The 19,264-nt window shown below is 53.1% G+C and overlaps 1 protein-coding gene across 6 annotated transcripts in view; it reads left to right on the forward strand.

The window, feature by feature from the left end:
- The window catches only part of PLEKHA7 (pleckstrin homology domain containing A7), a 217,342-nt gene that overhangs the window by 171,166 nt on the left and 26,912 nt on the right, over positions 1-19,264 (forward strand). For all 6 annotated transcript variants that reach the window (XM_062196425.1, XM_062196426.1, XM_062196427.1 and 3 more), the window contains 4 exons: positions 1,416-1,886; positions 11,364-11,886; positions 12,762-12,848; positions 15,401-15,454. In XM_062196425.1, coding sequence (XP_062052409.1) covers positions 1,416-1,886; positions 11,364-11,886; positions 12,762-12,848; positions 15,401-15,454 — 1,135 coding nt within the window. The remainder of the gene's footprint in view (positions 1-1,415; positions 1,887-11,363; positions 11,887-12,761; positions 12,849-15,400; positions 15,455-19,264) is intronic.

The raw sequence follows: 19,264 nt of genomic DNA on the forward strand, positions 1-19,264 counted from the left end.
CAGCCCCGCCCCAAACTCTTTGGGGCTAGAAAACCACAGGGTGGCAAGGGGACAACTGTTCTTTTGTCTACCTCTAAAGTTTTGTTTTGTAGTAAATGCTGGTGTTACTCTGAAGAGAAAGATTTATCATGCCCTGTTCAATTTACTTCCAGGAAGTACAGGCATGGGTGGGATTGTGCATATTCAAGTATATACACAGTGAGGACTAAGATTTATGATCCCTCATCTCAGGGTTCCTGGTAAGTATCTGGTCCAACTGGGATGGAATATGTTCGCCTGCTCCTCCAACATAAATTCTGCAAAGCTTTTGGAGCCACTGTTACATCCCTGAGCAAAGTGATTAACCAGGACCCTGTCCTAAGGGAGAGAGGCAGTTGACAGTGGGACACAGCCATGAAAGAGGAGCGAGCCCTCTGCTCCATCTAAAAAGCTCCTCTTCTAGCTTCAGTTCACATCCTGACCTACAACCTATGACTACACTCCCCTTCTCCTTTTGAGTTCCTAGATTTGCATGTATGTAGTGCTCTCTCGCTTGCGCGCTCTCTCTCTCTCTCTCTCTCTCTCTCTCTCTCTCTCTCACACAGACACACACACACACACACACGCAGAAGCAGAAGTACATGGGCCCTGGAGTCTGCGTGGTTTTGGGCCCTGGCTCCACTCTGTCCCAGCTGTATGCTCACTGGTCTTCTCCATGTCTCCATTTCCTTCTAACATCTAATAATACTTCACAGGAGTCTTTGAGGCCAATACTATTCTGCTGGAGCTGTCCCCTGAGGACACAGATAAGTGGCCATATACAGAGGTGCCTGTTCTCTGAAGATTGTCAGTTGTGCTGCCAACTGTACTTTGGGCTGTGCCAGACGCTAGCAGGAGAGATCCTTGGCTCAGCAGCCTTCTGTCCGAACCCCAGGAAGACAGAGGGACACATAGCAGAGGAGACAGGAACAGTGGCACTGAGTGGGAAGACAGCTCAGGCATGGTCTTCCTGAGAATGTCACACGTCTCATTGATTCATTCTTTGATTCATCAGTATTGATAGAGTGCACACTGGTTCCCCTTGCCAGTCATGGCGACAGACGTTCCAGATGGGCCAAGGTCCGCCTTGGCCTGAGAACTCATGGTCTAGTTGGGAGCTGCAAGAGTCAGCATGCAGTGAGGGTTCCAGTGTGAGCCGTGTGACGACGTGGCCAGCATGTGGTATCATTCTAGACTGGGGGTATATATCAGGGTGGCTTCCTGGAGGAGATGACACTTAAGCCAGAAGAAGGTAGGCAGGCAGAGTGAGGGTGGGCAGGGAAAGAGTTCCCAACAGAGGAGTGGCTCATGCAGAGGCCTGGAGGTGAGTGACCAAGAAGGGTGCTCATCAGAAAGCCCTGGCCATGGTGTGGGCTGAGTGTGTGTTCTTGTTGCAGGGATGTGGAGAAGGTGGAGCGGCAGGCAGTGCCCCAGGCCAACCACACAGAGTCCTGCCAAGAGTGTGGCCGCGTGGGTCCTGGACACACAAGGGATTGCCCTCACCGTGGCCATGACGACTCCTTTGGCTTCGAGAGACGGGAGCAGGAAGAAGAGCGGTACCGTTCCCAGAGGGACCCGCTGGAGAGCAAGCGAGACAGGAGCAAGGCCAGGTCCCCGTATTCACCTGCCGATGAGGATGCTTTGTTTGTGGATCTGCCCAGTGGCCCGAGAGGCCAGCAGGCACAGCCCCAGCGGGCGGAGAAGAATGGCACGCTGCCCACCTCTTACGGCCCGGGAGAGCAGAATGGGACTGGCGGCTACCAGCGGGCCTTTCCTTCCAGGGGCAACCCTGAGAAGCACAGCCAGAGGAAGAGCAGCCTGGCCCAGGTCGAGTCCTGGGCGAAGGCGCAGAAGGGGGACGGCAGGAGGTGAGTAACAGACGAGCATCACTGCTGATACTGTGCTCACGAATGTAGTAACAGTAGCTATTGTTCCCTTAGCACCTGCTGGGTGACTGCTGGCTTTCAACTCATTAGCTCTGTTACCTTCAGAGCTCCCTGTGATGGCCCTGCAAGGAGGGAGTGATAGCCCTCATTTCCAGAGAGAGAGGCTGCAGGAACCTGCCCTTGGCACACAGAGAAGTGGCCGAGCCAAAGTCTAGGCACAGGTGCGTGGGCCTCCAAAGCCCACAGGAGGTGCCCTGGAGGCTCCGCAGAGAGTGCCTGAGACCCCCAGCAGGAGCGAGCACTGCTTCTTTTACACTGCTGCTTCTGGGCACCCAGGAAATACTTCCATAAACTAGCATGAATACCATGCGTGGACCTGTGTGTTAATCCCAGGCACAGAGATACACTTCAGCCCTGTTGACATTGGACTTCCTAGTACCCATCCCTTCAAGGAATGGTTTTAAATTATTTGCCAGGCACGCATCTCTTGCTGTTTGCAAAGCACTGCCTGTATTTTATGATAACCTCAGATTAATTAGGACATATTAATAAACAAGAAGAACTCAGGATCACCGGCTTTCAGGTCCCCAGAAGCCACTGTCTGTCTCTTCATTATGAAGACGTAGCAGATCCCTCTCGCCATCCTCAGGCATTCAGGACAAGCCACTGAGCAGAGGAGAGAGCAGCACCTGCTGCATCCAGAAGACTCCTCAGGGGCTGGCCTGGCTGTGGCCCCGCAGGCTGATTATGTGCTATAAAATGCCATGCTTCTTGTTCCCTGTTGGCAAGGCCCAGATTTCTAGCTGTGGGCTCGGGAGGCAGCAGTGCTTCTCAGGGAATAGCCAGGGCCAGTTTTCAGGAACCTGGGGATGTGTGCACCTGTGGGTTTCGTAACCTCTTTAATCTGGCCCAGCTGGACATGGTGAAATCGCATTGCAGACTCCTTACGTGGCTGATTGGTGTGGTTGTGGAGCAGATCAGAAGGGGAAGCTTTCTGTGTTGTAGACTCAATCCCTCCCCATCCCGCTCTGGAAATGACCAGGTGTCAGTTCTGTTTGTTCAAATGTTGTGTCTTACTGAAAACAGAATCTTTTGCCCAAGGACACTTCAGGGAGAGGCTGCTGTTGATGGTGTGGGGCTAGGTAGGCTGCCTGGCAGATGGTGGCAAGATGACCTTGCTGCTGAGTGAGGTGGGAAAGGTGGCAGGAGTCGGGTCATGCAGCTCCTTATACTCCCGGGTAAGGGATTTGAATCCTTGGAAAAGCAGTAGGGGGAGCCACTGGGAAGTGATGTGATCTGATGAACATTTCATAAATAGAATGGGAGCCTAAGGAAGAGGCCACTGTGATAGTCTAAGAGGGTGACAGCAGAAATAGAAATGGACAGGTTTGAGGTCCATTTTGGAGGCTGAGGTAATGAAGTTTGTTGGTGGATTGGATGTGCAGGATGAGGGAAGAGAGGGAAAAGGAAGAGTCAGAATTTTGTTGAGGTGGGGAAGGAACAGGATTGAAGGAAATTGGGTTTTCCATTTTGGACATTTGAGTGGGGAGGGGTCTTAGGTGGTATTGGAGCTAGCATTCAGGTTTGGCTTGGCTAGTAGGGAGTAGGGAGGTGTGGTACCATGCACCTGCTGTAAGCCATGGAGAGAAGTGAGCTGGATGAGGAGCGTGGTGCCTGTGGCATGTCCAGGTGAAGGTGACCTGTAGGCTACAGGGTACAAGCTGAAGGGAAATTTGGGAGTCAGTGCTCTAGTGGTGGTCACAATGGATGCCCTGGCAGTAGTTGAGAACAATAATTTTATAAATCACTTGTTAATTACTTATTAATTAATCGCTTATTACTAATTTTATGAATCAATTAATTAAGACAGCAAGCTGTTCTCCACAACAGTTGGGGGTAGAGGTGAAGCTGGGAGCTCAATCCAGGTCTCCCACATGAGTGGTAGGAACCCGATTACTTGAGCCATCACCACTGCCTCCTAGGGGCTACAGTAGCAGGAAGCCGGAGTCAGGAGCCACAGCTGGTATTAAATCCTGGCACTCCCAAGTGGGATGCATGCATCTTAAATCACTAAACTGAACACCTCTGCAGAGCTGTGATTTTTTTAAAAAAAGATTATTTATATACTTGAAAGGGAGAGAGAGAGAGATCTCTTCCGTGCACTCCCAAATACTCACAACAGCCAAGGCTGGGCCTGGCTGAGGTCAGGAGCCAGGAACTCCATCCTGGTCTCCCACGTGTGGACAGGAACTCAAGTACTTGGGACATCATCTGTGCCTCCCAGGACATTAGTAGAAAACTGGATCAGAAAGGCAGAGTAGCTGCGACTCATACCAGACACTTGGATGTGGGATGCAGGTGTTCGAAGCCACTTAACCTGCTGTGCCATAACACCCACCTGTAGAGCTGTGATTCTTAATCAGGACTGCACAATTTGGTCATTTGCAGTCCTATCCCAGAGGTTTTGATTTTTTCGGTCTAGGGTGAGGTCAAGGCATTTATCTGTGTGTTTGACAAGCTCCCTCAGAGATTCCAGTGTATAACCACGGTGAGAAACTGGCTTGGCTGCACACTGGAATCACCTGCTGAGGCTTAACGTTGACCGAGGTCTAAGTCCCATGCCCAGAAATCCAGTTCCACTGGGCTGGGCTGCAGTCCAGATATTAGTGTTTCTAAGAAGTGCATCCTCCATCACCCCTCCTCCCTTGATGATCCTCTTGTGTGGCCAGGGTTGGGAATCTCCATCCAGCTCAGGGTGAAAAGCAGCCAAAGACCAAGACCTGGGAAACCCCAGGCCAAGGATCAGGCAGAAGCAAAATCTCCATGCTGGAGGCTGAGCAGGAGATGAAGGAGGGAGAGGTGTGGTTAGGAGGACTTCAGTCAACAGTGCAAGGGTCTGCAAGCAAAGACTTCTCCCTTGCTGGGGCACCTGCCAAGGTGGACACCTCCAAAGGAAAATCCAGAACCTCGGGGTCCCTGCTGGCCTTTTGCTCAGTGGCAGAAGTCTTTTCTTGCTTTGAGCTTCTTGCTGTGCTGACACAGACAAACCTGAATACAGCTAGAATGTTGAAATCAGGTAGGAGGCAGAGAAACCAGAGCGGAAGAAACCGGAAAGATGGCATAGCTGATAATACTTTGTGTGACGGGGTGCAGAAAGGATCGCAAAAACTGGGCAGCTGATATGTGATTATACATCGTTGCTTGTCTACACTACTGTTTCTGGCAGCCTGCAAACCTGTGTTACTCACAATGGCTTGCATTTGGGGGTGGGGGGTGGGGTCAGTGCATTAAGGAGCTAAAGGGGGAGACGTCAACTAGGAGATGGGAGGGGATGGGGATGGGGCGGGTGTTGGACTTTCCCCGGGGTGTGGGGTGGGCGTTCTGCTGACATCAAATCTGTAGGCATATACAGTTCATTGGCTGGGAGGTCATTGAATGCACAGCTAGGGGAATTCCAGTCCAGGAGTGGAAGCAGATCTCAGTGGGCTAAAAAGTGAATACAAATGAAGAATTGAAGGCAGAACATAGAGAAGAAAGTGCTGTCGGTCTCTGAGCAGAGTGTTTGCCATGTCTCTGATCTTTCATCTTAAAAGATCTGCATCTTTCATTCCCACATTTTTTCCCTAAATATATATACTTTTAATCTCTTACAATAAGAAATAAATAGATAAGGGACATCCCCCCCCCCATTTTCAGTCTCAAAATATAGAAAATGGATAGCTGTGCTTTGTGTATAATTAAGACTATGCTAATCTCATTAAACTGAACATTAAGAACACATTGCAAGGGTGGTCATTTGGACATAATCCTCTATTCTTGGCTTTAGACAGCACAGGGAATTCTTTAAGTTCTTTTTAAATTTTTTTCATTTTTTTCATTTTATTTGAAAGCCAGCCAGCCAGCCAGCCAGAGAGATCTTCCATCTACTGGTTTATTGCTCAAATGCCCACAATACCCAGGGCTGGGACAGGCTGAAACCAGGAGCTCAGAACTCTATCCGGGTCTCCCACGTGAATACCCGAGTACCTGAGCCGTCACCTGCTGCCTCCCAGGTTGGGCATTAGTGGGAAGCTGGATTGAATGGGGAGAGGGGACTCTATCCCAGGTACTATGAAAGGGGATGTGGGCTTCCTAAACAGTGATTAGTCCCTGTACTACATGCCCACCTGGGGAATAAATCTTTCAATATTCAGAGATCTATATTACATTTCACATCCTTAACCCCCTGTATGGTTTGTAGGGGGCTGGCGCCGTGGCTCACTTGGCTAATCCTCTACCTGTTGCGCCAGCATCCCATATGGGTGCCGGGTTCTAGTCCCAGTTGCTCCTCTTCCAGTCCAGCTCTCTGCTGTGGCCCGGGAGGGCAGTGGAGGATGGCTCAAGTGTTTGGGCCCCTGCACCTGCATGGGAGACCAAGAAGAAGCACCTGGCTCCTGGCTTCGGATTGGCATAGCTCCGGCCGTAGCGGCCATTTGCGGGGTGAACCAACGGAAGGAAGACCTCCCTCCCTCCCTCCCTCCCTCCCTCCCTCCCTCCCTCCCTCTCTCTCTCTCTCTCTCTCTCTGTCAAATAAAAATTTTTTTAAAAAAAGAGAAAGGCTCTACCTGGAGGAACAGAAAATGAACTACAGTGGTGTGAAAAAAAACTTTTAAAAAAATATAAGAAAAAAAATGAAAGAATATGGTTTATGGGAGCCAAATTGATATACACATAGACTTTTACCATATTCTAAGAACTTGTTTATAAATTTGAGCCTACCATTTCTTTCCCCCAGTGTTTAAATAAGGCACATGATAGTACTTCAAAAAGTTCGTAGGGGAAAATGGAGTTAAAAGATAAGTTTATTGTGGTACAAAAATCTTTGAAATCCACACGTAGTTTTTTTCATGAACTTTTGAAGACCTTTCCTCTTGGGCGAATTAATAGGCATTGGGGACTGGACTAGGGTAGGGTTAGAGGATCCAAAGACTGATAAAGAACAGAGTGACAAGTGTCAGTCCTGTGTGGTGGGTATGATCCTAGGATGAGGAGCTTCTGTGCATAAGTAACTGATTCTAAAAAATGATGTCACATTTAACAAGACCTTGTTTGAGGTAGCTGTATCAGAATGTCCTGTTTAGTGCCTCTCAGGACAGGGTAGCCCAGGGCCACCAAGCAGGGAGTGAAGGTCAGAGACTTGGAACCCCCTTTTTGGATAAGACTGAGGTGGGCGCAGCAAATGGGTCTACAGTTGGGCAAAGCTGCTAGTGGAAAGCTGTAGCCATTACGGGGAGAGAGAGGGAGGAGGAGAGAGGTCTTCCATCCTCTGGTTCACTCCCCAAGTGGCTGCTACGGCTGGGGCTAGGTCAGACGGAAGCCAGGAGCTTCTTTCAGGTCTCCCATGTAGGTGCAGGGGCCAAAGCACTTGGGTCATCTTCTGTTGCTTTCCCAGGCACATTAGCAGGGAGCTGAATCAGAAGTGGAGCAGCCAGGACTCCAACCAGTGCCCCTATGGAATGCCAGCATTGCAGGCTGTGGCTTCACCTGCTACGCCACAGTGCCAGCCTAGTGTCACTTCTAAATGGCAGACAGTGCATAGGTGGAGGGCCCAGCTTAGAGATGAGCTAAGGCCTTTGGGGCACTATCCAGTGGGGGCACTGTGACCATCCAGACACCGAGTGGGCGCAGACTAGACGTAAGGGGCGTAGGTGTGGAAGCACAGCTCAGATGTACTTTGCATGGCTTGCATTATGCTGCTGCAGAATGAACAATGGCTGGAAAAATCCTGACCTTCTCCCGGGAAGTGCTGGCCCTGCCACCTCCTCTGAGGGCTCAGGCACTGCCCCTGCTTCAGACACATTTCCAGTGAGCCTGGCGAAACCGATAGCAAACCCTGTCCCCTAGTAGCAAGCCGACCCGCTTGACAGGACAGGTCTGGTTGGAAGAGATCTGAAAATGCCCTCCTGTTATTGCAAAGATATCATTAAAAGGGTGACAAAAGCAACAATATTTGAGTGCCAAATGTTTTTTTTTTTTTTTAAAGACTGAAAGAGTTACAGAAAGAAGGGGGGAAAGACAGAGAGATCCTCCATCTGCAGGTTCACTTCCCAAATGGCTGCAGTGTCCAGGGCTGGGCCAGATGGAAGCCAGGATCCAGGAGCTTCTAACGGGTCTTCCATGTGAGTGCAGGAGCCCGAGCACTTGGGCCATCTTCCACTGATTTCTCAGGCAAGTTAGTAGGGAGCTGGATTGGAAGTGGAGCAGCCAGGACTTAACTGGAGCCCATATTGGATGCTGGCCAACGCTGCAGACAGCAGCTTAACCCACTGTGTCATAGCACCATCCCCATGGCAAGTGTTTCTAATCCTTGCAACAGTTTTTAAGTGGTTCTTACTACCCTCATTATATGGTAAGGAAAATGAGACTTGGAACATAAGTGACCCAAGGTCTGATAGCCAAAAAGTGTTGAGTTTTAAAACAGCTAGAGTTGCACTTCTCAGACTTCGGGGCACCTCGGATTCTTACTAAGGGCATTGTTAAAATGCAGGTGGCCAGGGTTGGTGCTGTGGCATAGTGGGTGAAGCTGCCACCTGCAGCACAGGCATCCCATATGACACTGGCTTGAGTTCTGGCTGTTCCACTTCCGATCTAGCTCCCTGCTAATGTGCTTAGGAAGCAGTGGAAGATGGTCCTGCACCCACTTGGGAGACCTGGAAGAAGCTCCTGAATCCTGGCTTCAGCCTGGCCCATTCGTGGCTATTGCAGCCATTTGGGGAGTGAGCCGGCAAATTCAAGGTTCATTTTCCTTCTCCCTCTCCCCCTCTCCCCCTCTCCCCCTCTCCCCCTCTCTCCCTCTCTCCCTCTCTCCCTCTCCCCCTCTCCCCCTCTCCCCCTCTCCCCCTCTCCCCCTCTCCCTCTCCCTTTCTTCCCCCCCTCTAACTCTGCCTTTCAAATAAATAAATAAAAATTTTTTAAAATGTTTTAAAATGTCAGCAGCCTGGGGCCCACCCACAGGGTTTCTGACTCTGCAGGTATGCGATGAGACTGACAACCTGCATCTCAAAAATATTTTATTTCTAATTGATAAGTAATTATGCATAATTATTTCTAGAGTAAATGTAATGTTTTGATATTTTCATATATGCATGTATTGTGGAGTGATTAAATTAAGCTAATTAACAAATCCCTCACCTCACCTACTTTTAAAATACTTAAAATTATTTCTGGTTTATTTTAAAGGCAGACACATACACACACACACACACAGAGAAATCAGTCTGCCATCCTCTGGTTCACTCCCAAAAGCCCACAGCAGCCAGAGCTACACTGGACTGAAGCCAGGAGCCCAGGACTCAATCCAGGTCTCCCACATGGGTGGCAAGGACCTCATCCTTTAGCCATTACCTGCTGCTTCCCAGTGTGCACATTAGGAGGAAGCTGGACTAGAAGCAAAGGAACTGGACTGGGACCAGGTACTCCGGTGTACCACGTGGGCATCCCAAGTAGCATCTTAACCACTGTGCCAAGCCCTCACCCCTTATTTTTGTAGTAAGAACATTTTAAGTCAATTACTAGCAATTTTGAAACATACGATGCATTATTATTAACTGCAGTCACCACCCTGTGGCAGAGACTCCAAAGTATATTCCTGTGGTCTAACTGCAACTTTGTGCCTTTGACCACTGATCTTCCCTTACCCTGACCCTGCCACACATCCAGCTCTGGTCACTGCCATTCGGAGTTCTGCTTCTATAGATTTGACTTTTTTGGATTGCACGTTTAAGTGAGATCATAGAGTATCTGCCTTTCTGTGCCTGGGTGATTTCAGTAGCTTGCATTTTAAACAAGTTCCCAGGTGCTGCTGCTGCTGGTCCACGGACCACACCTTGAGTAGCATTGGCTTAGGACAGCGTCTGGCACATGCTAAGCACTGCATAATTTGTTGGGGGAAATTGATAAGTAGAGTCGAGATTTGAACTCATATCTGTCTGACTCTAAAACCTGTTGTCTTTACGCATTATGCACTCTGTCAAGTTAGACCTGTGTAGTTTATTAAAACTCCGTGCTTCATCCCTTGCACAGTTTTTCTTTGATCTCAGAAAGTCAGGTGGCTAGCTGGTGGTCGTTTCTTTAAAGTCAGATCCAGTTTGCGCATGCTGGAGTGCTTATTGAAGACCGGCTGTGTGTCTGGTCCTTCTTAACCTGGACAGTGCCACAGAGTGTGAGACAGTTCCTGTGCTCCAGGAATTTTCAGCATGGTCGAAGAAGAGATATCTCACAGGTCACCTCCGTAGAGGACCTTGGGAAAGTTACAGACAGTACACAAACCATAGCGAAACCTAACAGGAGCTCCGGGGACTGTGGGATTGCGCAAGGCCCCCGTGGTCGTTGTCCTGGAGAATGAGTGAGATTTGGGTGAATGGGAAGAGGGCAGCCCATACAGGTCGGGGGAGGAAAGAGCAAAGTTATGGGGCTAAGATGGGAGCGAGAGGCGCACCTGTTGGTGAAGGACCTTCCGTGGATCAGACATGGAGGCTGCATTCCATTGCTGGCCTCACTTATTTCTCAGAACAGCCGTGGGAGGCAGGAAATCTGTACTCACGTTACAGGTGAGGAAGCCGAGGCTCAGCAGGCAGATAAGCACCTGGGGCCGCACACCCAGTGAGTGGCAGGGTCGGATTCACACTTGGGTCAGATGACCTCTGCTTTCCCCACTGTGAGAAGTTGCTCGGGTGTGGAGGAGGCTGGGCCGGGACTGGGGTGAGGCTCACCCTCAGGCTCCAGCAAGTGGAAGGATGCACCCGAGGCGGGGACACCCTTAGATCTGAGCCCTGGGTGCCTGGCTTGCCCCAGCCTCGTCCTGGCCATGGAGGGAGTAGCAGTAAGAAAACAGCAGGGTGGCAACCACGAGTTGAGGATGAAAGCTGGACAGGACTGGATTTTATTGCATAAGCAGCTGGGAGGCAAGAAGGTCTGGAGCGAGACAGTGGTAGGATCAGAGCAGTGGTCGGTGGACAGGGCAAAAAGGAGTTTGCAGGGACTTGGAGCTGTCTTGGGCAGGCGGTCGGTCAGTCTCTGGACCGGAGTAGTAGACGAAGGAGAGGTCTGTAAGAACCTCCGGCACTTGGTGCTCGCATTCCAGGAAAGGGGCAGTGGGGGTAATGTTTTTCCCAGCAATGTGCTCATCCCTTGGAGGAGCTCACGACTGGTGGGAGCAGGGTGGGGTGATCCCAGGGCCCGGAAGGTGATGGGCGTGGGGCAGCCAGGTTGGCCCAGCTCAGGGACTGCCAGAGAAAAGGGGTTTTGGGGTCTTCTGCAGAAAGGGGAAGCAGCTGTGGCCCTAGGCACTGCCTGGATCATTTTGGGCTTTGATGGGACTCCCCACCATGGCCAGCTTTGTGCATTGACTGCACTGAGTCCTCCACGGCCTGGCTGATCCCTGGCTTGGTTGCCTGACTCGCCCATCCCCTCTCTCCTCAGCCTGCCTTTGGACCAGACGCTGCCGCGCCAGGGTCCTAGCCAGTCCCTGTCCTTACCGGAAAGCTACCAGACTCTTCCCAAGAGCACCCGGCACCCCTCGGGGAGCTCCTCGCCCCCTCCCCGCAACCTGCCCAGTGACTACAAGTATGCCCAGGACCGAGCCAGCCACCTGAAGATGTCGAGCGAGGAGCGCCGGGCGCACCGGGATGGCACCGTGTGGCAGCTGTACGAGTGGCAGCAGCGCCAGCAGTTCCGGCACGGCAGCCCCACAGCGCCCATCTGTGCTGGCTCCCCGGAGTTCAGTGACCAGGGCCGGAGCAGGAGCATGCTGGAGGTGCCCCGCTCCATCTCCGTTCCTCCTTCGCCCTCAGACATCCCTCCCCCAGGACCCCCAAGGGTCTTTCCGCCCCGGAGGCCACACACACCAGCAGAGAGGGTCACCGTGAAGCCGCTGGACCAGAGGAGGAGTGTGGACATCTCTCTTGGTGGTTCTCCCAGGAAGGCACGGGGGCACCCCACCAAGGTGAGGCTCGGGAAGCTCTGCCAGGCTCCTGGGACCCACATCAGGGCACCCAGAGCCTCACCTTTTGAAGACAGATTTGTGCAATCTGGAGCAATAATGGTTGCTAACATTTCAGCAGTACTTTTAGGTGCCAGGTGCAGTTCTAATGGTTTGACTTCAGTTCTTTTCCCAACCCTATGATGTAGTTCCACAATTACACCCATTTCACAGATGGGAGCTCTAAGTTGTTGAGAAACAAAGTACCTTGCACAGGGTTACACAATTAGAAGTCTGCACACTTGCAGCTTGATAGGCAGGAAGAGATTTCAATCAGCAACTCAATTTAAATCTTTTTGAAAAGATTTTTCTTGCTTATTGGAAAGGGAGAGTTACACAGAGCAAGGGAGAGACAGAGATCTCCCTTCCACTGGTTCATTCCCCAGATGGCTGCAACAGCCAGTGCTGGACCAGGCTGGAGCCAGGAGTCAATAGCCAATAGCTTCCTTCAGGTCTCCCACATGGGTGCAGGGGCCCTAGCACTTGAGCCATCTTCTGCTGCTTTTCCCAGGAGCATTAACAGGGAGCTGGATTGGAAGTGGAGCAGCCAGGACATGAGCCAGGACCCATATGGAATGTCAGCATTGCAGGCAGCAGCCTCACCCACTGTACCACAATGCCAGCCCCACCCAACCTGAATCTTAACTTTCTAAGGGGCTTGTGTGGTTTATTGTGGTATAACCCAGGGAGGAAGGGCAGGTCCCTGCTGTACAGATAGGGAGGGGCCTGAGGCTGAGAGAGGGAACATGGCATGTGGTGGTGGCTGCCCTGGGAGTGAGTAGGCAGAGCTCTGGCCCCAGCCTGGCGCTCGGTGTGACCTCCTGTCTTGTTGTCTGCAGAACTCCACTCACTTGGACCGGCGCTCCATGCCCTCCATGGGTTACATGACCCACACCGTCAGCGCTCCCAGTTTACACGGGAAATCGGTATGTAAGCGGTTCCTCATCACCTCCTTCAGGTGGCCCACGTGGGACACCCTACAGGATCCTAGCTCATTGGGTTTTCCCTCCCCCTGGGCCGGGCAGATACAGTCCACAGGGCCGCTGTCAACCTCTCTTACAGCGCAGGAAGCCGATGCTCAGAGAAGGGTCACCAGCCGGCGCCAGGTCCTTCCTTGGGGGCGGGGGGTGGTGAAGCAGAATGCTGGGCTGGTTTTCTCTTTCAAGAAGAATTCTGCCAGCAGCGTTTTTGCGTTTCTCCCCCGGTCTGTCTCCTTTCTGCTTCCGTCCTTCCTTGGACGAGTTAACCATCTTCAAAGCTGCAGTCTGGTTGAGGCCGCACTGCTGGCGGCTGCTTCCCTGACACAAACGACCTCGGGCAGCTCCTTTGCTGCCAGCCCCTTTATTTGTCCTCATGACGGAGCGAATGCAGCCGCCGCTGAGTGGTGTGGGGTGAGGCGTGCACCTGTGCCATTGTGCACCTGTGCTGTTGTGCCCCCACCGTGACTGGTGTCCTCCCGATGTGTCTACACACCTGCAGCTGGAGGAGCTCTCGCTGCTTCTCACCCGGCTACGGCGGCACCAGGCCAAGTTGGCCAGCGTGCGGAATTTCGCTGTGGGCCAGCTACTACAACACCAGCTGACCTTTCCCTCCTGCCAGGTCAGCGCTGGTGGGCTCTCGGGCCCGGGGCAGGGAGTGACATGTTGGCCCGTGTTCCCTCGTCCTGCACTCTGGTCTATAGTCGCTTCCTGGCTCCCGCCCCTCATGCCCTGCCTGTTTGCTTCTGGCTGCTACTGCCAGATGCTGTGTGGTGGTGGCTGTGCCACCCCTTGGGTGCTGGGGAGGGGCTGCATGGGGTGTGAGAGACCTGGCCTGTGGCTTCTCTGTGTGTATGTCATGACTGCCAGGCTGGTTGTGTGGTCATGTCCAAGCAGCTTTGCCAGCTGTCAGGCCTGTGGCCACTGTGGGCTCTCCTGGGATGCTAAGGACACACAGGGCATCCTGGAGGGGGAATGCAGGTGCTGCCTTTTTTTGGAGAGTGCACTGCTGGCTGACAAAGGACTTCTTGTCTCACAGGAACCTGGGAAAGGGTAGGTAGGGTGGCAGCCGTTAGCATACACAGGGCACACATCTGGAAGGGGAGGCTGCTTGCCTGGGTTCCCTCAGCCAAAGGCCCGCAGGCTGGAGGAACCTGTGTCCAGTGTTCTCGGCCACGGCCAGGACGTCGGACTTCATGGGCAGGCTCCCAGGGGACCAGTGGGGCGGTGCTGTCCAGGACACCTCGGGCAGCACATAGAATCTGAAGCCCCAGTGAGGTTGTTGTCCTCAGGTAGGGGAGGTCCAGCCCCATGAGCTGGCCCCTCCGGGTGGCACAGAAATAGGCGGGGACACATGAGGAGGGTGACAGGACTGCCACTCCCTTCCCTGTCCTGTTTCACTGAGACCTGAGGGACTCGGGACATGTATTCAGGAGAAGAGGACGTGTGCACAAACCAAAAGCTGTGAACTTGGGTGATTTCTCGAAACATCCCTTGGCTCTGCTTCTTACTCCTGTGCAAAGTGTGGAGGGACTGGGCTCATTGGGGACGTTGGAACGGGTCGGGGGACCATTTAAGGACAGAAGTCAGGCCTTGCAAGCTACCAGTGTCCCTGATGATGGACCTGCAAGCCCTCTGAGGCCTAAAAGTGCAGCCTGCACTGCTCCCCCAGGGCTGGATTGTGGGATTAGTTTGCATCAGAGCTACTAACAAGGACCACCCTTCCCTGCTCCATCTGGCTTGGCTGGGAGACCCCCTTTGTCCACTGAGGAAGTGGTGTCTGGGCCTTACACTTGGGCAGCCCCTCCCTGTGTCTCCCAGCATCTGTGACCTACTCCACAGGAGAGCAGGAGTTCTGGAAAATCAAAGGCTTCCCTGGTTTTCACTGTTGCCGGTAGTGAGTGACATGGGAAGAACTTGACCGGGCGGCTGCTTCGGATAGGTCTGACCCTGGACTTCTCAAGTAGCCCAGATTTCCAGGAACCCTCCAGCAGCTGCTGGAACCCAAGGTCACACTATGACCTTTTGGGTCGCCCAGCTGATCTCCCTGGTCCCATCCACCCCAGTCAGGTCTTCTAACTTGATGCACGAGAAGCAGTCCCCTCTGAAGGTGGACCAGTAGTGACTGAGGGGACGGTAGCCCAAGCGTGGCATGTGTGCTTCCGGGTAGACCTCATTCTGTCTCAGGAGCCCAGCTTCTGCCTCAGCTGCATAGCTGCCCCAGCCCTGCAGTGGGGTCCTCCCCACCCACCCCTCGCCCCAGCTGATGAGGGGCCCAGCTGGCTTCCCCACAGTGACCTGCAGGATCGGCTGTGCTACAGAGGGCTCTGAGCTGCACCGAGACGTTTGTGCTTCCTCCGTGGCCCCCCCGGTGTGTTGGTCTGCTGTGGTCCTTTGTCCCCAAAGCTGTGCAGTGTTAGTGACTCATACGCGAAGCCCTGAGTTAGGAAACCTTGGATGTTCATGACCACTTTCCCCCTTTTTCCTGCTTCATTTTGAAGGCTGACGATACCTACCTCCAGCTGAAGAAAGACCTGGAGTACCTGGATCTAAAGGTGAGTGGTGTTGGGGGTCCTGCCTTCCTCGGACACTGGCCTGTCTGCGAGTGTCACCAAGGCCAGCCAGGTCTGATTGGAGCTGGCTCCTGGATGAAGCCATTCTGAGTCAGAGCAGTTTTGCTTCTTAGAACCTCAACCTCTCCTTTCCAGTTCCTTGTGGATTTTGCTGTGAGGTCTCTGGCTTCCAAGAGGAGAGTACACGATCTCGAGCTCTTCCTTCCCTGGGTCAGAACCAAAAGGTCCTTCTAAAAATGACCAGTTCTGTTTTAGGGGCCTCCCGTGGGGGCGGGGCACGTGTCTGGTTTGCAGGCAGCCATCCGTGTATGTGCTCAGCCACAGTGACTTGTTGATGCTGTTGCTTAGGGAGCAAGGTCCACGTGGAATCACATGGCTTTGAGGCCCATCGGTGGCCTCCTACCTCTGTTTAGGTCCCAGGAGAGGAACCCTGGGTACCCCACCAAGGTCATAAGGCCCTAGGATCAAAAACAGCCTTGGAAGCACCGAGAGTGGCCAGAAGCCTCCTGTGGCAGTGAGAGGCGTTCTGTCCCAAGGGGAGCTGCGGCTGTACCCTGCCCACGGCAGTCTGCAAACGCTCATGGTAAAGGACAACCCCTGTGCCTGAGCCATGAGCCAGCCCGAAGGAATGTGACCTCTGACCCACAGTGGGTAGGAGAGGGAGGGAGAGGCCCGGGGGCTCCCTGAAGCCCCAGGTACACAAGGATCTCGTCAGCTACCAGGAAGCAGAGCTATGAGCATTAGGACCTAAGGCAGCAGATGGGGGTGGGGGCCAGTCTCCCAGGGTAGAGGCAAAATCAGGTTTGAATCAGCCAGCTCACTTAGGTTATATGTTGAGCTCTTGGCAGTGCCCCAGCAGTAAAGAGACCCAGGGAGGTGCAAGAGAAACATTGAGGCTCCCTGGTCTTCAGAAACTCCCCCACAGCCCCGGTTGGGTAAGAAAGCAGCCCTGAATGACAGAAGTGTGTCAGTGACTGTGCAAAGACCTGTTTGGCTCAGCTCCCAGAACAGAGATGATTGGAAGCAGTGTGGGTGAGAATACTGGGGTGGCTTCTGGGAGGAGGAAGCATGGGTGTCAAGCCCTGAAGAGCCAGAAAGGTGGGTTTGGTAGAGGTTAAAGGGAGGGAACAGTGGTGTGGCGAGGGCCTGGGAGGGGAGGTGGAGACAGGTCACGTAGGCCCCTGATTGCATCTTGGACTTTGTGAAAGAAGGCTCAGTGAGCAAAAAATCAGACAAGACATGAGGTAGATAAAGCGAGTTATCTCAAGGCCAGGATGATTTCTAGTGTCCACAGCAGTGAAGTCACACAGTGCAAGTGAGTAAGATGGCAAGACCGCAGGACTCCAAGTGCTCAGATGTGGCTCTGTGGCCCAGCCCACCGTCCTGCATCCTGCTGGGACAGGCAAGTGCTCCTGGTCTCCATGGAGAGAGGAACCCCAGCCCCTGTCACATGCAGCCCCATGTCCCCATCCTTGGGTCCCCGACAGCCCATCCTGGTGCTGCCTGCCCAGCCCTTTTCACCCCAGCCCTGGGGCCCGGTAGTCAGCAGCTGGCCCACGTGCAGCCGCAGCATACCCAGGCCCCAGCAGCACAGGTGTCCCGCAGCGGTACACGGTGCAGTGAGGACTTAACTGTAGCGCCTAAGCCGGAGCAGGAGGAAAGATCTGTCTTCTCCCTGCTCGAATGTGACGACACAACCCCCCTCAGGGTTATTTTAGAACTGTCGAATGAGAGTTCTGAGGGATTAGGGAGAAACGGAGGCTGAGGAGAGGAGAGCAGGACAAGGGGCCCCTGTGTGTGTCCTAACTCCAGCAAAGCTTCAAAACAGTGGGGGTGGGACGTGTGCTGCTCGCTATGTTCCGCCGCCCTTATGCTGGCTCTGCAAGGGAGGCGGTGCTGTCATCTTTCCCCTGACCGAGGCTCGGGGAGCTGAATTACCATCCAGGGCCCCATAAGCAGGTCCAGGGTGGTATTTGGGTGTAGCTCTGACTCCAAAGCTCACACACTTTATCACCTTAAAGGGTTGCTTCCACGACTGTGGATCCAAACCTGTGTGGTTTGTTACGGAGCCGTGCGTGGGCCATTGTGCCCAGAAACGTGCCTGGTGGGGTGGAGACAGGTGAGCTGCGCTTGACTAGCGAGGTACCCGGTGCGATCAGAACGCCACCTTGTGACTGGGTTTTGTGGCAGTTGTCCTCGTTTGTCACGGCAAGTAGCTGTGTTGTCCGCAAAATTCCCCTGGTGTTGCAGCTGCTGCTTCAGTTGTTAAGCTCCTGCAAAAGAACTGGCCCTCTGAATGAACCGTGCTGGCATGCTGGGCTCCCACGCAAGCTGGCACACCTGCATTGCACATGGGCAAAGGTGCTGCTGTGTATGTGTGTGTCCTCAGTCTGACATGGCTGCCGGTGAGGCCGGCACTCCTGGGCCTCCCTTGGAGGGAGGCAGGAGGCCTGCTCTGCCTGCTCAGACCCAGCTGAGGTATAGGCTTCCCACATGGGTGTCCCACTGCAGGCTCCAGACCAGGGAAGGGCTGGAATTGGGGGAGAGGTGTTGAAGGCTTGTAGAACCATGGCTGGGAGTGTTAAGTGGGATGCTTTTGTTTGCAAGTATCCACAACCCAAATCAACTTGCCAAGTCGAAGGGGAGCATGCCGGTTCTTGTCGCCAGGAGCTGAGTCCTGGGGGCTCAGGCCACATTGTCCTTCCTTGGGTGTGCCAGCCTCCTCTCCTGCAGAACAGGGATGCCTCCTTTCCTTCCCAGCATCCCCGTGCCTGAGAGGAAGAGTTCCCTAAGGAGAAAACAGGTTGTGGGGAATAAGGAAACCCAACGCAGGTAGCGCAGCTCCGGTGCAGGGTGGTTGAAGGAGGCAGGGACAATCCAGGAGAGATAGCTGTGTCGAGCTCTGCTGTGTTAGACCCACGGGGACATTAAGGCACGTAGATGGCTGCCACCGCAGAGCACTTTCAGTTTAGAGGGAGAAAGGCTTTTCTTTTTCTTTTTTTTTTTAAAGATTTGTTTGTTTGAAAGAATTACTGGGTGTGGGACGTGGAGAGGTTGTCTTCCACCCACTGGCTCACTCCTCAGATGGCCGCAACAGCTAGGACTAAGCCAGTCTGAAGCCAGGAGACAAGAACTTCTTCCAGGTCTCTCACATAGGTGCAGGAGCCCAAGCACTTGGACTATCTTCTGCTGCTTTCCCAGGTACATTAGCAGGGAGCTGGATTGGAAGCGGAGTAGCCAGGAATCGAACTGGCGCCCATATGGGATTCAGGTGTTGCAGGTGGCAGCTTAACCTGCTATGTCAAAATGCTGGATCTGAAGAAAGGCTTTTCTGACAGGACTCTGGATGTGGTGAATTCCCTGTCTCTGGGTACCACTGAGGCAGATGACATTGAGTGGGGTGAGTGGTAGGTCCTTGGGGCACAAGATAAGCCTCTCTGAGGAAGGATCATTTTCCTGTCTGGCTTCTGACCTGCTGACCCTTTCACTTGCCTTGTTGGCTTAGGATCCCCCATGTCCCTGTCCCAAAGGCCAAGGTCTTAAGGATCCAGGATCCATCTCCCTGTCTGGTCAGCTGAGGCTCGGCTTCCAGAATCAGTGTGGAGTTTGCCTCCCCAACACAGAACTTCTCTGCCAAGGAGCATTCCTGCCATGGTGCCTAGCAGTCATGCCAAGGCACCCACCACTCTCTTCGAAGATGCCCTGACTAATGTGTGTGTTGGGAAATGTTTGCTTCTCTGGCATTTTCCTTGGTGCTGCCAGTGTGAAAAGGGCTCCACATTGACTCACTAG

Source organism: Lepus europaeus, chromosome 7 (assembly GCF_033115175.1).
Source record: "Lepus europaeus isolate LE1 chromosome 7, mLepTim1.pri, whole genome shotgun sequence".
Lineage (NCBI taxonomy): Eukaryota > Metazoa > Chordata > Mammalia > Lagomorpha > Leporidae > Lepus > Lepus europaeus.